Source organism: Desmodus rotundus, chromosome 11, assembly GCF_022682495.2.
Source record: "Desmodus rotundus isolate HL8 chromosome 11, HLdesRot8A.1, whole genome shotgun sequence".
Classification (NCBI taxonomy): domain Eukaryota; kingdom Metazoa; phylum Chordata; class Mammalia; order Chiroptera; family Phyllostomidae; genus Desmodus; species Desmodus rotundus.
In genome coordinates, this window is record NC_071397.1 from 2,996,183 (window position 1) to 3,015,467 (window position 19,285).

The 19,285-nt window shown below is 48.1% G+C and overlaps 1 protein-coding gene and 1 long non-coding RNA gene across 6 annotated transcripts in view; one reads left to right on the top strand and one right to left on the bottom strand.

The window, feature by feature from the left end:
* The first annotated feature begins 979 nt into the window (after positions 1-979).
* The window catches only part of ANKS1A (ankyrin repeat and sterile alpha motif domain containing 1A), a 177,987-nt gene continuing 159,681 nt past the window's right edge, over positions 980-19,285 (top strand). For 2 of the 5 annotated variants that reach the window (XM_045193195.3, XM_045193197.3), the window contains exon 1: positions 1,004-1,310. In XM_045193195.3, coding sequence (XP_045049130.2) covers positions 1,135-1,310 — 176 coding nt within the window. In that variant the 5' untranslated portion in view covers positions 1,004-1,134. Of the gene's footprint in view, positions 1,311-19,285 lie in introns of all 5 variants that reach the window. The other 3 variants (XM_045193196.2, XM_045193198.3, XM_045193199.2) reach the window with 2 other exon arrangements.
* On the bottom strand, positions 1,304-5,503 carry LOC128779554 (uncharacterized). Its single transcript, XR_008425581.1, has 3 exons — positions 4,551-5,503; positions 2,480-4,466; positions 1,304-1,991 (listed from the first exon to the last, which is right to left on the bottom strand). It is a non-coding gene; the product is annotated as an uncharacterized lncRNA (long non-coding RNA).

The following is a 19,285-nucleotide window of genomic DNA, read 5'->3' on the forward strand; positions in this document are numbered from 1 at the left end:
TGAGTGCCAACTTCAAGCCAGGAACAGTGCTAGTACCAGAAATACAATATAGTTTATACCCAATTAACTGATTTTTCCAATTCATGAGCACTCAGGGTTCGGGTGGGTTTCACAAGCCTGACTTTTTATGTCAGTTTGGTTAAGTCTCATCACGAGCAAGGAAACCGCCCAGCCTGGTGTGGCTCAGTGGGTTGGGTGTAGTTCTGCAGAGCGAAAGGTCGCCCATTAGATCCCTAGTAACTGGGTTGTGGTTTCTGTCCCCAGGAGGGGCGACTGTGAGACAACCGACGGATCGATGTTTCTCTCCCTCTCTTTCTCCCTCCCTTCCCCTTGCTCTAAAAATAAATACATAAGATCTTTCTTTAAAAAGCAAGAGGAAACAAATCCTGCCGGGGGGGGGGGGGAGGTATTTCCCTGGAGTTTTTTACTTTACGATCCATTTCAGAGATTGGGAGCATGAAGAAGGGGGGACATTTGTATTTTAAAATTTCCCCCCCCCTTCCGTCATAGAAGTACGGAGGGGGGTACTTTATTCATCTTCGTATCACCGGGTCCCCACACCCATTACACATTTACTTTCTGCGTGCTCCGAAAGAATGGACTAGGAAATGCAGGTGCGCGTTACCGCATTTCCCTCTTTGTTTTCTCCATTGCCTGGACGAATTACCGTATTTACTGTCCTGTGGGCTCCCACACCTTTGGGACGGGGCGCACTTCGGAAGGCGGGTACAGGGGGCCCCGCTTGCTCCCTCCCACCCGCAAGGCGGGCGCCCCACGGCTCTCCCCTCCCGCCCCCGGGAGCCCAGCCGCACGGCGGAGCCACTCTGCACCGCCCGCAGTCACCTGCGCCGCCCGCCCCGCCCTGCCCAGCCCAGCCCAGCCCAGCCCAGCCCAGCCCAGCCCAGTCCAGCCCAGCCCCGCTAGGTAGCCGGGGAGGCGGGACGCGGGGGCGCGGTGACGCGTGACGCCGGATCCCGGAAGTGACGCGGTAGCTGGGGGGGCAGGTGGGGGGGAGGGGGGTGGTGTCCCCGGCCGGTTTTGGGGGGTGCGTTGCCCGGAGACGGAAAGTTTGGGAGCCGGAGCGGGCACTGCTGCGGCCCTGGGGAGGGTGTCCGGGGGGCGGTGGCCCTGGGGATGGGGAAGGAGCAGGAGCTGCTGGAGGCGGCCCGCACCGGGCACCTCCCGGCCGTGGAGAAGCTGCTGTCCGGGAAGCGGCTGTCCTCCGGCTTCGGGGGTGGCGGTGGCGGCTCCGGAGGCGGTAGCGGCGGCGGCGGAGGCTCTTCGAGCCATCCCCTCTCCAGTCTGCTCAGGTGGGTAATGTGCCGGGGCCCGTGCAGCCGCTTGGGGACCAGTCTCTTGGGTCCCTAGAGAGATCGAGGCTCCTGAGACCCGGGCGGGGTGGGTTTTCTGGGTGCCCCGAGGCGAGGGCAGGCGGCCCACGGGACACGGAACGCCGGTGCAGGTCCGAGTGGTGGCGGGCTCTCCTGGTCTTGCCTCCCGACCTGGCCACGGAGAATGGTGGGAGTGCCCAGGTGGCCGCCTGTGCCGCATGGTACGGCCCGGCTGCACCCTGCTTGCTCTAGGGTGCCAGCTGTGGTATCTAACAAGCCACTTTAGAGCAAATATATGTGTATATTTAAATCTTCCTCACCTCCTGCAGAAACTGCCACGCCTTGCAGAATCTCTGGTTCCGCTCGAGGAAACTCTCTTGATTAGCTTCCTTTGGGAACTTGGAATCTTCCACTGGGCTTTGCAGGACCTGGCTTTTGTTGTTTAAATTAAAATTGACTCTGGACTCAACACCTTCAAAGTACTCTTGGAGCTCCTCCTGTGCTTGAAGTGAACGGCATTGGATTAGTCTGTTAAGTGGCATGTGCAGGATTCATTCAGGGTTAATTCATGGAGAAATAAAGCTTTAGAAAGACTTTGTTTAGGAAACGGAGGGGTCCTCTAAACTTCTCCAAGGTCTGTTGTTACAATAACACTTGAACCTGAAATGTAAGGATTGAGAGGAAAAGATTGCATGGCTCGGAGGGGGAATTGTCAGTGTGAGTAAAATGTGTTGGTTCAGCAGCACTTTCATAGCCTGTTTTGTTTTCCTTCCTTGTTCTTTTGAGGTTTTAAAGAAGTGGAAGTTCATTTAGAAAGGGCTTGGTTTGCTTTTGTTCCCCATCAGCTTATGGAACTTCAGTTTGGGTGAGCCTGGACCAAGGAAGCCCAAGGCTCTAATAAATGGTTAGACGTTAAACCCTGAGTAGGAACCCAGCCCAGCTCTGCTATACAGGAAGATTGGATACAAAGCAGTATAGGAGAAGAGCTCTCCTTGAGGTTTTCTGGGGGTGCAAACACCAGTCCTGTTTGCTGCAATTTCTCCAGCCCCTGGAACAATGGTGTCACACAACTGGTACTCAGGACTTGCTGAATAAATAAAAGTATCAGAGGATGATGCATTTCTAAATAAACTGATGGGGGTACTCACTGTAATTGTTAGTAGTTCAGAGAGAGGCGACTTCACTTCGGGATAAGATGGAGATCAGGGCTCCCAGGAGGAGGGGGACTTGAACTGTCTTTGAAGGAAGCGAGGGTTTGGATAGGTGGAGTAGGGTGAGCGTGTTCCAGGTGGGCACACCCTGATGAGAGGCGCAGAAGTAGGAAAGGAGGCTTATTTGGTGTTAGTGGGACACTAGAACTCCTGCCTGGGGCCTTGACTGGTTGGGCACCGTAAAGGGAAATAATGACGAGAGGGCACGCTTCCATTTTTTCAAAGTGACTTTGTCCTTCTCGTGTTTATATTCCAGTCCCTAGCTCAGTGCCTGCCAACTCACTGATGTTGAATAAATGTATTTTGAATGCATGAATTGGGTTTTGAATCCTACCTGGATTACTTTGATATTTTTGCACTTGTGATGTCTGAGAGATGAGAGGAAGACTGTACAAGTTAGGAGGTGCCTGTCTCTCTAATGAGTTGGATGATGTAGCATTTGGAGGTTTGCCAGAGGTACTTTAACCCCCGGTGTCCCCTGCTGGGGTGAGGAACTTGCATGCATCTCTGTCTTCGAGTGCAGGCCACGTTACTCTTACCACCTGCACTCAGAGACTGGGAATTTTGCTGAGGATTTAGCAGCCGTGTAGTTAAGCAAGACTAGGAAGTCTTTGTTGAGGGCAAAGTTTGTACTTTGGACCTCATGCTACTACAATATATTGTTTGTCAAAACGTGTGGATGCTGGTGCCTCTGCTCCCGTGGGTGAGCGAGCTCACTCCTCACTTGCTCCCGTGTCTGTTGGAGCGACGGTGGAGAGCCTGAGAGCCAGCCTCGCATCCCTGCAACTCCTAGGGGCAGGGAGGGTCTGCAGGCACTTGTTACACTGGGTGTGTCGTTAATTAGAGCTGACTCGGGTTCAGCCTAGCGAGAGACTTCTGAGCAAATGAGGCCGTGTTTCAATAATCCCTAGGTCAGCATGTCCTGCTTTTTGAGATTTGAAAATAGCAGAGGGTGGGTCCACCCTGCCCACACTCCCCACCTCAGGGACTCTGGGTTATTTAACGAGAGCTGCGGAATCATAGTTTCAGAGTGGGCCTTTGCGTTAGCTGCCATATCTCTCCCCCGCCCAACTGGTACTGCCAGCTGCAGCCTGCGTTTGTCCAGCTGTTTTTAAGTGACCAACAAAAACTGCCAGATATAGGAGCTTTTAGCTGCAGTGGATCTAAATGTCCCAAACTACATGTATGTTTGTCCTTTCATTTATTTACTCATCTGTTCATCCAGTCATCTATGAATGACGCTCTCCACATTCTACAAAGTTTTGTGCTTACTCTTAAACTGCAGAGCGCCCCCTCTCTCACCCTATCCCTTTTCCCTCCCTTACGCTCCTTGGGGCGTAGGTCTTAACTTCTGAAAGTGCTCCCTGACGACCCTAATACGCACTGATCTCCCAGGCTTCTGCCCATGGAGCCCATCATCCCTAGTGTGCAGGAGCTCAGCCCCTGATACTGCGCTTGCCCAGCCTTTGTTACTTCGGCCTGCCAATATAATGCTTGCATATAGGAACCCGCACCAACTGGAACATACCCGGGAGTCAGAAAGTCAGCAAAGAGGACTTCTAGATTAAACGGAAGGTGTTACAAACTTCACGTCCTTCTGGCCTTCCCTTACGGGCAGTGTTAACGTGCGTCAGGCCCCTGGTCTTGGACTCAGTCTGCCTGGGTTCAGGTTCCGCCGCCGCCACTGACCTTGTGCCAATTACTCACCCACTCCGGGCCTCAGCATCAGCGTGTAAAATGGGGATAATAGCATCTGCCTTATACGTACTGTCTTCGGTCATTTGTGTGAGGAGCTCACCCCCCGTTTCTGGCGCGTTGTAAGCTCTCCTCGGTTCCGTCCGCGCACCGGTTTGCCGTGCTGCGCCCGTGTCGCGCAAAGTGCCATGCCAGGCATTCCGAGGAGTAGTCTCTCCCACGCGGGTGTCTGTTTTCCAAACGGCAGCAGATGAGAAACAGTAAATAAGGGAGACGACCTGCTCAGGCAGGCACATTAATGCCATTCACTTACCAAACGTTTACCCGTCGTCTGCTGCGTGCCAGGTGGATTGCTAGACGCGCTGCGAAGTTTATCTGCAACCTGGTATATAGTAGGTATTCCGTCAAAATTCGTCAGTGCCGGTGCCCTCCCTCAGGAGCACGCCCACGCCTTTCCCTTCCCCCTCTTCCTCCCCCCAGGCGCCTCACCTTAGCCTTTCCCTTCCCTAAGCTCCTAGGGCCCTGTATTGCCGCTGTCACCTGTTTTCTGAGTCTGTGCCGCTCAGCGGCTGCTTCTGCCACCTTTGTAACTTTTCAAATAAACTTTCTCTTACAATTTGATAAAAAATTAGTCCCTCTCCCAATACGTGGTCAGTTGTACCGAGTTTATAGGGGTATGATATGTCTAAGTGGTTGACAAAATGAAAAACAGGAGAAGTAATTAAAATCTCGGATTCCGCCCCCCCCCCCCCCATTAACTCGAGACTATTCACGTATATAGTCCTGTGCACCTGGTGAGGCCTCAGGCATCATCGAATTATAGCTTAGTGCTTTAATTTCTGTTTATTATGGGTCTTAGCTATCAAATAAAGATTCAGTTATGTTCACTATAACTTGTTAATGAGAGCATGCGAAACATTTTAGTTTTCTATGCAAAATGATTCAAATATAATTTTCGTCACTTAAAGGGACAAGCAATAGATCGCCTAGAAAGCAAAGCTATTTAGAATGTCCAGTCCTACAGTGGTGGTGGGCAGCATGGATTTTAGCTTCACACGAGGTCGCATTTCTACTTGTTGGACAGACGCGCGCTTTCAGTCTGCAGCTGGGACAGGTACGGTATTAAACGCTTTTTCCACAAATGGGGTTTTCTGTTTGTCAACATTACGCCTGAAGTTTACACAGATCCTTGGCCTGGGGGGTTCAGATCCATCAGCCTGTTCTCCTTTAGCGCCTGCCCCATCCCCAGTAGCTTTTCCAGAACTGCTGCCTGCACCCTGAAGCTCCCTGGCTTTCTTCAGCATTCCGACTGTTCTGACAAAGACGTGGAGCTGACCCACAGACTGGCAAGCCTGTCCCTGGTCTTTTCGGGTGCTGTTCGGAGTCAGTTTACTGGACGCTTCTTAGAAGGCATTTGTCTACACCCTGGGGTCGGGATTTCCGTCCTCTTTGGGTCTGTCGATGCCGAGCGTAAGAGGTCTTCTAAATCCGATTGTTGCCTGTTGTTTGTTTGTTTATTTTTAAGTAAAACCAAGACAGAATGGGAAAAGCAAATAGCCTTTGGCAGTCTTGCCGTCAAGTCGAGCTTCGTTCATCGTCTGCCATTTTTGCCCGTGGAGCATGTTTCTGTGACGGGTGAGGCCCACGCCAGTTTTGCCCTGAACTTCCTCAGCGGTTAGCTTGAATTCTGTAAATGCAGCTTCAGTCTGCAGGTCAGCGGGGATCATTTCAAAAACGTGACCCTGGAGACGATCCGATGAGACTGGTCTCTCGGAGTCTCGTGACTAGTGTTTCCCAGCGTTTTGTGTATTGAACGCAGCTGGTGCTCTCACATCAGTGCCCCCAGTCTTCCTTAGAAAGCGGCCCAGACACTTTCTTCTTGGCTCCCTTTTTGCTGCCTCTCCTGAGGCGCTCATTCTTGCTGAGCTCCGTGATGCCGCCCACAGAACCGAAAGGGCGGAGGGCAACTCAGCGGCTCCTTCTGACTCGTAGTTTTCAGCCCTGGGCACACGCAGGCACCTGGATTCCGATGGGAGGGAGAATTGATATGTTTAGGGTGATAGTGAAACTGCCGATTTCCAGGAAAGCACCTTCTGTACGAGAATTCAGTATGATTTGGGTTCAAGGTGAATGCTATCAACTAAGGGGCAAAAGGATCTGAGAAAAGGAAATGTTAAAAAAAAAAAAACCATTACATACTAACTTAAAAGTGCAGATTGAATTGTGAGCAACATGCCGATGTGCGTGAGTGATGAAAAGGGACACGCAACCCTGAGGGCTCAGGAGGACAGAGAAACTGAAGCTGTCGTGGGCGAGTAGATTATGTCACGGTTTAGAAAAACTCTGCACTCAATTTCTCAGCAGGAGGAGAGTTGAACAAGAGTAGAACTCAAGGACGCTTGCTGGAGAACCTGGAAATTCATAGACAGTTGTTTATATTTACATTCACTGTAGCACCGAGTGTGGCGCCCCGGCCGGCGTGGCTCGGGTGGTTGGGTGTGGTTCCGCCAAGCGAGAGGTCAGCCGCCGGGTTCCCGGCCAGGGCGCGTGCCTGGGTTGCAGGCCTGGTCCCTGGCTGGGGTGTGCGGCGATCCCATCGATGTTTCTTTCCCTCTCCTCCTTCCTTCCTTCCTTCCTCTCTCTCTAAAAATAAATAAGTAAAATCCTAAAAAAAAAGTAAACGTGGCTATAAACTTGTTTGTACTCTGCCGTTGGGGTGGGGCGAGGGCAGGGAAGACTGCCCAAAACGGCCACGAGTGTCCCGAAGGCAGGAGAAGGCTCCGGAATGAGGAATGAAGAATGAAACTTTCTGGAAAATGGACTTTGTTTTAGGGAAAATAACAGGTTCTCTCAGATGTCAGAAGGTATTCACTGTTTTCAAGAAAGACCCCTAATATTTATTTAAGGAATTAACACACACACACACACACACACACACACACACACACACAAAAGAGTGGTTAGCATAACCATTCTATTGAAAGGGACCTTTGTTCACCCCCCAGAGTGAATCTGAAGCTTGGAAATTACAGTGACATGACAGCGTTCTCACACACAGACCCTTCCCCTTTGCCCTCTTGCCCTGGCAGGTTTCTTTGGAATGTGCCTGTTTTGAGCAAAATGATTTTAAGGCCCTGAGGAAGAGGGAACCGTGGACCGTGTAAGGACCCAGGGGCCTCACGGACTTGTGGGCCGCGAGCTCCTGCCCTTCGGAGAGAGTGCAGAAACAGGAGCAACGGAGCAAAACACTGGTCTCCGTGAGGACAGCAGTTTTCTGGGTCTTCCACTGAACTGCCTTACTTCACTAAAATGGCTTTTAAAGAGCTTCTTAAAATACTTCTTTTAAGTATTATTTTATTGGGATGGTAACCCTGGCCCTTAACTTTGGAATTTCTGTGCATTTTTGCTTTCTCTAGAGCAGAAAACAAAAGAAAAAAAGACGACATGCCTGGAAATGACTTCATGTGGTCATTTTATATCAAAAAATCTAGGACGTGCCTAATCGAAACTGAGGAAGGGATCTCCTTGTAGTAAAAGATAATTCAGCAGAAGTTGGATTAGTCAGAGATCACCCTTTTTCTGTATTCCCCAACCGGAGTTGAGTTTTTACTGTCTCAGTTACAAAAATTAGAGACAGGAAACAGTGAACCAGTCTTGTGGTCTGAAGAAATTGATTTGTATCTAGTCAGCTTCAGCGGGCTCACTCCTCCCGGGAGCTTATGGTCCCAGTGAAAGTTGCATCCTTGGCCAGAAAAATCCCTGCAGGAGGATCTCACCTTTCCAGCTTCCTGCCTTGGTTTGTTCATCCCAAACAGCTGTGAATTTGGGTTTGCTAAAAGGAAGTCGAGGCTATTTCTGCCTTAGTCTTCAGCAGGGAAAGTAAATGACTGGGTTTTGTAGTCCAGAGACACCAAGGAAGCCCCAAAAGGAGAGAGTGGAGAGTTTGTTCTTGGAAATGTCAGGCTGTCCTGTGGGCCAGACCTTGGCTTTTCTGGGGAGCCCTCAGAAAAGGTTCCCCACACCGATTTCCAAAAGATTACTGGGAGAGTTTTCTGTGGTATGGAAAATCATATCATTATATTCATAGAACATCTTCCAATAACTTTGGTGTGGTTAGAGTTAATGGTAGTAATACTAGAAATTATAGGGTATGGCTCAATATTTATCCTTTCTCAGTAATTTGTAGGTCAAGATTGTTTAGTTTACAAATCAGAAGAGTTTTTGAAACAAAAGGCAGTGTCTCTGCATCACTTGCGGCGATATTACCACTATTGGAAGTGGTGGTGATGCCCCAGGAAGCAGAACTGCCCCCACCTGCTTGGTTATTTGGTTACTTAGCACAGCTGCTAGGGGTCAGGTTTTACCCCAGCTCTGCCCTGTGACTCAGGCAAGTCACAGGGCCGCTCTGACCGCCTGTGTGTTACTTGGGCTGCATCTGGGAGAGCACGCACCTCCTGAAGCTGTGTCATAGGGGCTGGCGTGCATGCGACACGCCATGTCTGATTTGGTGAACCTTGGCTGCCAGCATCGTCTGCCTGCTACCGTTGATGGTTCCGGAACGATAACCCTGTTTGTTAAGGACATTTTTATTTTTTATTTTTTGAGGTTATATTTATTTATTTTTAGAGGAAGGAAGGGAGAAAGAAGGAGGGAAACATCAGTGTGTGCTTGGTTGCCTCTTGCACGCCCCCCACTGGGGACCTGGCCCGCAGCCCAGACAAGTGCCCCTGCCTGGGAATCGAACCAGCGACCCTTTGGCTTGCAGGCCGCTGCTCAGTCCACTGAGCCACACCAGCCAGGGCTGCATACCTTTCATGGTAGCACATTTTTTACTAAACATTGAAGAGTCAGTTGAATTGTCCTCCTTTAAGTGTGCAGAGCACATTTTTCTGTCTCCGTATTGTTGATGTTTGACTTTTTGCATTTAGAGCTCCCACTCACAACTCTGGTTTTCAGTTCCTGTATTGACACCTATGCATTTTCTTGGCTTGGAGTTCAGCTACATATGAAAGCTTTCGGCGGGGGGAGGGGGGTAATGTTTTATCCCTTAGTTTTACGTGTTTTCAGTGGGGGTAGGAAATGGGTCTGGGTGCACCTCCCTTGCCTGCCCACCCCCACGCCGCCCCTGCAGCCCGTCCACAAGTTCTGAGAGCAGCGTGCGGACCACCCGTTTGTCCCTTTTCCACAGCCGGTGGGGTGTCTCTGGTCGCTCTGCTGAGAGATGTCGGCCTCTAGGGGGCGTCGGCGACATCCAGCTCCATCACAGGCAATGCACTGAAGTTCGTTTACTCATTTTTCTTTAAAAAAATTTTTAATAGCAGTTTTATTCATACTAACCCCACACCTGTCCACAGGATAACGTACACCATGTAAACGACGTAAGCAATGTAAGTGTGCGTATTGTATGTGCCTTCGGAAGTCGCCGGATCCTTTGTTTTTTAATTTGAACTTCACTTATTGAGAAAGGAAAGTGTATCTTAGAACACGTCACCTGCACAGTGCCAAGGAGTTAACAACGCCGCTGAGTCACCTGGACCAGGAGTCTCGCACGCGCGCGGCTCTGCGGCCCTGCGGCCCTGTGATGGGGCCCCGTCCTTTGTCGTGGCTGCGCACCGCGCTTGCCCCTTCCGAGCGTGGTGAGAAGCAGCGTGACGCGTGCAGGCCTCTCACTCTTATTGGGAAAGGAGCTCCCAGCGCGAGTCCCACGAACCAGGGTACGGATACTCAGCCTTTATTGAGCTGCAATGGACAGTGGGTCAGTCGCATCAGTTTTTGCGCTTCAAAGGCGTGATTAAGTGCTTGTCCGTACTGGGGTTAAGAAAATAGTTTTTATGATCATCCCTTCCTTTGTGCATTTTGTGACTTCCAGCTTTGCATGTGTACAGATTTCCTAATTACAGTTCTTTTCAGTTACAGTGAAAGCTTAAAATCTCAGGGGGATTGTAAATTTCTAAAGGGACATTTTATCTAAAAAATTGGAAACTTGTAGTGGGGAGGGGGCTAGAAGGGGGATGCATGGCAGGTGAAAAATATGGCAAAAAATAAATTTAAAAAGTTGGAGACTCTATTCTTACCTGTGAAAAGGTGGAAAAAGTGGTACTATTACTTGAGGTGTCAGGTATTTAGAAAACATGAATTAGTTTATTTGGAGGTGGTCCCTGATTTAACCTTAGAAAAACCCTTCTGAAAGGGGAAATCCACCCACATCGCAGCCCTTGACTTTGTTTTCCAGTCACCTGAGTGAGCATCCATTGTGATTTTCTGTACAGATCCCTTAAAACCAGTCCACTTCTCAAGTTATTTTTCCTTTTAAATACGGTCAAGACCTACCTATAAGAAGTGTGATGACCAGAAGAGCTGATAAAACAGATCAATTCAGGGCTATTTATCTGAATTACTGGAAGATTCTTAGACTTTCTGGGGTTGTTTTTAGGTCTTAATCTCTTTGTTGGGCCTGGAAAGGAGCTTTGTTCTAACTGTCAGTGTCACCTTCCCCAGTCCCCTTCTGATCTGGCCTGAGGGAGCAGGTGCTCCGACTCTTGTCCCAGTTGGACCCGGCTGCCTGATTCTTGCTTCTTCAGGTTGCCCTACAGCCTTGATAGAAGGTCAAGGCAAAGCCCCGCCCACATTGCAGTATTTGAGGTACTCAGCTCCCAAGTTAATTCCCAGCAGCTCATTGTTCCACAGACTGTCTTGTAGGTGGATATGAACATGTATATTTGGGAGGGAGGGTGGTTTCACTTCTTGAGCACCTAATACTTTGCTCTCTCTGTGCCAAGAACGCTACATCCATATTTCCTCAGTTTACCTTTACAGCATGCCTGCCAGATAATTGTCGTTACTCCCATTGTACAGGTGAAGACACGAAGGGTTAGGGAGAGGTTGAAGCGCCTTGCTCAGGGCCACACAGAGGGACGCAGAGAGAGCAGTGTCCCTGATTGCTCAACTGTTGCTGGCACAGCGCTACATCTGACCGCCTGGAGGGCCTGGTCTCTTGGCTGAGACTCAGACCATCGTTCATTAAATGCCTAGGTAATACCAGAAGGGTTAATTTAATTTAGGGAATTCAAAGGTAGCTTTTATAACACTGCCATACACAGCTCTAAGCACTTTACAAATATTAACTCATTTTGGCCTCATAATTGGGAATGGGAACGGCACTAGTATTACTGCCATTTTACTGGGGCACAGACAGGTCAGGTAGCTTGCCCAAAGTTTTGAACCCAGGCAGACTGGCTCTGGAGTATTTGCTCCTAGTTTTGTTTTTTAATTATTAGACAGAGGGGAAGGGAAGGAGAAAGAGAGGGAGAGAAACATCAATGTGTGGTTGCCTGTTGCGCGCCCCCCGCAGGGGCCTGCAACCCAGACATGTGCCCTGACTGGGAATTGAACCGGCGACCCTTTGGTTCGCAGGCCAGCGTTCAATCCACTCAGCCATACCGGTTCAGGGCTGCTCCTACTTTTAATGCAGCTGGGGAGTCTTCCCTTTATCCAAGAATGTAACACGAGATCCCTTTGGCACACTTTGACTACGTAAAGTGAGCAGCTTATTTTTTAAAAAATCAGTGGAAGTTTCCCCGGACTGCAGGGAAGTTAGATGAGGGGATGTCTTTAAACCCATGCCAAGGAGTATGTTAGGTCAGAGGGTGCAGAGGAATGCCCATGAAGCGGCACATAAAGAAGAGAAGCACCCCTTTGTGGGTTTTCCCCCAAACGTTTCTTCTAGAAAATTCTCTTCTTCCTCTTAAGCAGGTTAATGTGGTTATGCGTTTCATCAGAAAAAATTCAGGCCCCCTGCCCCAAGTTCAAAGTGATAAAGACTTGTTTCGGACTCGTTACCGCCAGATGTGCTACCAAGGCCAAAATGCCTGCCAGGGAAGTAAGTCTAAACCGTTGGCAGGAAACCAGAGGTGTGTGTATTTGAAGTTATTCCCAACAATTGCTACCAACGCTGCTTTTTAACAGTTCTCTTCCCTTCTCCCTCACGAGTGGTTTAAATCAAATTTTACGTTTCCAAACAACAATTAGTTTGTCCATAAAATGATTTTCAGAGAGTATTACCTGGCTGGTTCAGATGATGGCTGGTACTAGCTGGAGGCCTGGGACTGTGGGACAACAGGAAATGTTACTTTCCGTAATCCTTGGTGCCTTAGCCCCTACAATCCAATGAGAGAGGTATCAGTGCCCATTTTACTGAGGATACCCGAAGAGGCTCAGTGACTTGCCCACGACTGAGGTTTTCCATTTGCAGGGCCTTTGGAGGCCTTTCTACAGTGTATGGAGGGGCACGTGGCTGCCAGGAAGATGTCTGGGTCCCCAGATTGCAGAAATACAAGGAGGAGATCGCGTTCCAGCTAAGTGCTTCTGAAAACACCTGTGGGCCTTGTATGCTTAGCGATAATAGAATGGCTCTATTACTTTTTACCTACAAATGAAATTACCTCCGAAGTGGAAATTGGCAGTGATTCCAGATTTGTTATTTTTAAATCTACTGCTGTCTCCGTAATGGTGCGTTTAAGGCCTAGCTGGAGAATAGTTCTCCTGCTCATCACTTACCAACAGCCCTTTTGCTGTCGTTAGCAGACCCAGAGCAGACTTTCAAAGAGGTTTTCAAGTAAATGGTCCAGGACTTCCTGCTGCACTGTAAAGTTCAACAGCTTTGTTTGTTTGTCTGTTTGTTTTTAGAGAAAGAGTGCATAATAAGTTATGATTCCTGTAGTTCTACCTATTATGTTTTGGTGACCAGAACAGTAAAGCTGCCTTTCTTTACCCAGCGTGAGAGACTCATTGTCTTTAGTTACTGTCACTTCCGTTTACCTCGCTGATCCGTCCTCTTTGTCAGTTACATCGTCCTTTCACAGGAAAACTGCCAGTGGCAGACCCGGCCCACTTCAGCTGCTTCTCACCCAGTTGGCAGATATTTATTATGTTTATTTGTATTAATTCTTGAGTGAGTTTCTCAGTCATTTAAATATCTGTTTGCTGAGAGGAACAAACAGATGTAATTGTGTGGCTCAGGTTTTGTGTAATGCCGCTAGAACTAATGAAATGACTGAGCAGAAGCTAAACCCAAGATTTATTTTGTGGGGGGAGGTCCCGATGTAATTATAAAACTGATTGCTTTTTATCTTAATATTGGTGCTTTTCAGCCAGCTAATTATGGGGCTTCATTGTCATTGTAATAAACCAATTTGCCCTAAGCCTCTTCTTTAGAAGTCAAAATCACCATGTAGGGAAAAAAACCAACATTTTCTGGTGGATTGAGTCAAGCTGTGAGTTCGGATCAAAAGTCTGGGGTTTTGAAAAATGTGAATATTATGTCATAACCTGATAACCGCCATTATTGCTGTGTCTATTCAAACACTTTCTGTTGCTGAAGGCATTTTCTGCTTTTTCTCTTGGTGATGAAATAATGGGGTCGTCGGAGGCATCGTGTGATGAATCAGGCCGGCGTCAGGTTTCCTCGTTACCAGGTACTGGGACTTGTGAAATTTTGACACCTACAGGCTTAACCTGCTGCTCTTTACTCTTGTTTTGACTGTATTTACATCTGTTTTAACCTTTCTGTTTTCCACTGCCCACTTAGTGTTTATACTGAGAATTTAGGATCGGTCTTTGGATTCATGTGGTCACCTGGGATTGAGTGGAACAAAATCTAAAGCCTGACTCTCCCTCCTTCACTGATTTTTATTTTAGCCTTTTATTTGATGTGTAGACACTTGGATGACGTCTCTAAGTTACATAAAGGCCTGAAGTTCTTCTTGTCATAGTTTTAGCTGGGCCTAGTTCTGGGTCTGGAAAAGCGGAAGTTTCTTAGTTTTATCCTCTAGCCTCTCAGTGTTCGAACTCTGGAGGGAAGAGGGCGTGGGTTAGACAGCAATCAGTGTGAAGGAAACAGCCTCCAGGAACCTTCCCCCTCCAGAGTGCACTGCTGCCTCTGGGGCAGGGCGCCTCTGGGGCGGGGCAGGGCAGGGCGTGAGAGAGCAGAGCCCTCAGGGCATTCCTCCTCCTGGTCTGCCCAGCCACCCTCTTGTTTTGTGATCTTGGGGACGTTTTCACTTCTGACCCCTGTTTCCCACCCATTAAAAAAGGCACCATTGGTAGTGCTTCCTGATGGGAATCCCAAGGAAGGTGCATTAGCATGACTTAAAGCAGCTGCCAGTCAGACTGGAAAGGAGCTTCTGCATTCTTACTCTGACTGAGCCAGGAACTGCCCAAGGCCTGTTACAGACCTTGCCTAGAAGGGGCGGGCGGAGAGGAGGAAGTGTGTCCCCTCATCTGGGTGAGTGTGTATGGGAGCCGTGCTCCCTCAGCCCTTGGAGCTTTCATAACCAAATACAGATTTAGGAATACAGACTTTGTCAGTTCCCTAAGACACTGACTTGATTAGGGCAACGATAAATGGCCCTGTCAAATGGATCAGAGAAATGGTTGCACACAGGACTGGGACAGAGAAATAAAAAAAAAACACAAAAAAACGGAATGTCAAAAGAATATAGAAGCCAACCCTGAAAGAGCTCCCAGTAGCTAAAGCTGGAACAATTTGAACGACAAAATAAATACCAGTGGATTATTAGCCAAAGAATAAAATAAATATACTTGAGTTAATGACATAAGTGGGGGAGAAGAGATATCTCTTCCTTTCAGAAGAATCCAATTAATGAATTTAGAAGGAATGAGGGGAACAGAAAATGGCCGTTAGCACTCCGCAATAGTGACAGCCAAAGGCAAGGTTATCAGCGAAGGCCAAAATTAGTGGGTGAAAGTTTAAGGAGAAACAGAGTATTTGCCTTGAAGGATTTTCCCTAAAAAATTTATTAGTTATTATGGTGGTTTCAACCCATGTCAACATACTCTTCAAAACTCTTCTCTCCAGGAGATGGAGTTTAATTCTCCTCCCCTTGAGTGTGGGCTGGATTTAGAGACTGGTTTGCAAATAATAGAACATGGAAAGGGCAAAGCAGTAACTTTACAGCGGAAGAACCAGGCAGACACCACTTTAACCACGTGGTCAAGGTTAACATCGCCGTGGTAAGTTACGTTGATATAACTTGTAACTTACCCTTGAAAGGATGTGTTGAGAAGAGCCCTTCCCCTCCTGTGTTCTTCCCCGAAGTCCGTCGCCTCAGTGTAACCACGAGAAAACAGAAAATTGAAAGTCATTCTACCAGATCCCTGACTAGTGGTAGGCGAGACCGCGAAACTGTCGCTGACTGGGACTGAGACTAAGGAATTACGGCTACTAGGTGTGACGTGCAGTCTTGCAACAGAAAAAGGATGTGAGTGTAAAACCCGGGAATCTGAGTAAAGCCCGAGGTTTAGTTAGTAGTACTGTACCAGTGTGAACTTCCTAAGTCTTGGTCAGTGTGCCGTGGTGATGTAAGATGCTTACGCAGGGGGACGCGGGGTGAAAGGCTCGGCGAAGGGAACTCTGCACCATCTTTGCGACGCTATTGCAAGGCTAAAGTTGCTCCAAAGGAAAAGTAAAAGACCTTCTCGGTTAGTGGCTCTGGAGTCAAGGTGTCTGGGTTCAAATCTTGCCTTTGGCACCTCCCAGTTGAGAGATAATAGACGACTCCTTTCATTTCTTTGCCTCCATTCCTTCATCTGTAAGAATAGTACCTCCCGTGTAATAAGCTCGAGTGAAGGTTAAATGGGTACAGTGAGTAAAGTACTTAAAACGATGGCTGGAACAGAGTAAAGCCAACTAACATTATTAATATTTGTGCAGAGGAAGACCAGGCTCCTTTTTAGATACTCGTCTTCTAGCCATAGGTGTAAGTAGTGCCAGAGGAGTTTGGCAGAGAGGAAGACGGTAATGGGCTGGGGTGGCCTGGAGACCCCTCCCCTGCCATATATACCTCTAGGAATTGGGCCTTAAGTCATGCCCTTGAAGAAAGCGAAAGGTTCACGTGCCGATAGGACACCAGTGTGGAGGAAGAAAGGGGACCACTAGGGACTGAGGGGGGAAAGCTCCAGTGGGAGAGACCCGTGGAGTGGGGAGCCGTGAGCACAGCCTCCAGGGGCAGTGGAGGGGAGGCTGTGAGGGGGGGGGGGGGGTTCCGGCTTGATTGAGTTTAGACTTTATCTCTTGGTGAGAGAGAGAGAGACAGACAGACAGATACACAGACACACGGAGAGAGAGACAGAGAGAGGGACAGAGATATCCCTTCAAAAACTGTTTCAGTCCCAGTAGGGTTGCGGTTGTACTTTGAGTATTTGCTTTGTTGATGGGAAAATGCGTTACGACACAGTGACTGTGAAGTTAGTAATACTCTGAAATAAATGTGTTTTATTGAGTGTGGTGGGTTCTCTGTGCCTTTGAAACACTGCGATATGCATATGAGACATTGATCCTGTCGACCGCCAAGGCCTGGTGTGCGAATGCAGCTACTGACCCTTCTGACAGCACTGGGGCCCGAGGGCACATCCCTGAAGTGTGGTTTACACGCGGTGAGTGCACAGGTACCAGTGCACAGAGCATTCCACGAACTGTTAAAGAACAAACTTCAGCTGCGGGACTCTCCAGACTAGGCTTAATTAGTGCTTCACGAATCGGGCAGCGTCCCATCTAGTAACTGGAAGGGGACTCCAAGGAGTCGTACGAAATGGAAGTGGGTTTGTTTTTTTTGACATTTAACATTATTTTACTTTCAGGTAAGCAACTGGATAGCATTGGAAAGTTTTTATAGGCAGGAAGGACAAGAAAGTTAGAAGAGTGGATTATTTTAGGCAAGGTCATTGTCCCTTAGGGGAGGGCAGGGGATCTTATCAGGCAGATTACCTGGCATTTCCTGGTCACTAATGCTGAGCAGGAAATGCCAGACTGATTGGTTTAAAATTCCACTCCCGGGTAAAGGACCTATAGGAAGAAAATTATGAGACACCGAAGAAAGAAGTGGAGGAAGATACAAATAAGTGGAAGCGTACACTGTGTTCTCGGATGGGAGAACTAACATCATTAAATGTACAACTCAAAGCCATTTGTAGATTGAGCGCAATTCCTGTCAAGATACCAATGGTGTCATTTCACAGAACTGGAGCAAATATTCCAGAAATGTATCTTGAACCACAAAAGACCCCCAATAGCCACAGCAATCCTGAGAAAGGAAGAACAAAGTTAGAGGAATCATACTACTTGATATCAAATCACACTATAAGGCTATAGTAATCAAAACAGCATGGTACTGGCATGAAAAGAGGATCAATGGATCAATGGAACAGAATAGAGAACCCCAAAATAAACCCATGTTTTTGTGGTAATTGGTATTTGACAAAGGAGGCAAGAACATAACAATGGGGTAAAGTTGGTCTAGTCAACAAATGGTGTTGGGAAAATTGGACAGATAACGTGCAAAAAAATGAAACTAGACCACCTTCTTACCCCATACACAAGAATAAACTCAAAAAGGATTAAAGACTTAAATGTTGGATTGGAAGCCATAAAAATCCTAGAAGAAAACATAGTAAAATCTCAGACATTTCTTGTAGCAATATTTTTCCTGATACAGCTCTTTGGGCAAGGGAAACAAAAGAAAAAAAAAATGGGACTACATTAAACTAAATGGGTTTTTTTTGCAGAGCAAAACAAACCCATCAACAAAACAAAAAGACAGCCTACTGAATAGAAGATATTCCATAATGATACATCCAATAACAGATTAATATCCAAAATTTATTAAAAGCTCATACAAGTCAACACCAAAAATGCAAACAAACCAATTAAAAGCTAGACAGTGGACTTGGAACAGACACTTCTCCAAAGAGGACACGCAGATGGCCGATAGACATGAAAAGATGCTCAGTGTCACTCATCGTCAGAGAGATGCAAGTTAGAACCACAGCGAGGTCCCACCTCACACCCGTCAGAATGGCTGTCATCAGTAAATCAACAAGCAGGTGCTGGCGAGATGGGGAGAGAAGGGAACCCTCGAGCACCGTCGGTGGGAGTGCAGACTGTGCAGCCCCTGTGGACAGCAGTGTGGAGGTTCCTCAAAAAATTAAAAATGGATCGGCCTATGGCCCAGGGAGTCCACTTCTGAGTATTTATTTGAAGAAACCCAAACACTAACTGGAAAGAACACAAGCACTTCTGTGTTCACTGCAGCACTATTTACAGTAGCCAGAAATAGAAGCAGCCCGAGTGTCTGTCAGCAGATGAGTGGATAAAAAAGCGATGGTACATACATACAGTGGAGTATTAGTCATAAAAAAATGCAGTCTTACCGTTTGTGACAGCCTGGATGGACCTAGAGCAGGGTGTCAGGCTCATTTTCACTGGGGCCACATCAGCCTCGCGGTTGCCTTCAAAGGGCTGAATGTAACTTTAGGACTGTGTACATGTAACTACTCCTTATAGGGGCAAGGAGCTCGGCGCTGCGCCAGGTAGAAACAAGGTGCCGCGGACCTTGCATTTGCCACCTGTGACCTAGAGGGTATTGTGCTAAGTGAAATAAGTCAGAGAAAGACAAAGACCATGTGATTTCACTTGCACGTGGCATCTGATAGCCAAAGGACCAAACAAAACAGAAACAGACGCATAGACACGGAGAACAGACCGATCGTTGCCGGAGGGGAGCGGAGCTGGGACACTGGGTGAAAAGGTGAAGGGATTGAGACGTGCACACTGGTGGCTATGAAACAGTCCCAGGGATGTGAAGTGCAGCATGGGTCAGCAGTATTGTGATAGCTGTGTACAGTACCAGGTGGGTGCTTGAAATTTGGGGGGCCACTTTGTGAAGTACGTGATCGTCTAACCCCTGTGCTGCTGTACACCTGCAACGAATACAAAGTGGTGCCGACTGTAAACTACAGTTGAAAAGCAAGTAAATAAGTATTCCGGTCCTGGGAGAGGCTGGCTCTGCACACAGGTTTCGGGAAGTGTGGTTTAGCAGAACCGACCTGGCTTTGGGCTCGTTTCTCCTCAACAGTGTACCTCTGTGCGGTCACCACCACGATCAAGACAGAACTCTTTCAACACTCCAGAAGGTTGTCCCGTGTCACCTCCCAGCCAGAAACGTCCCTCCCGGAGGGACCTGTTCCGACCTG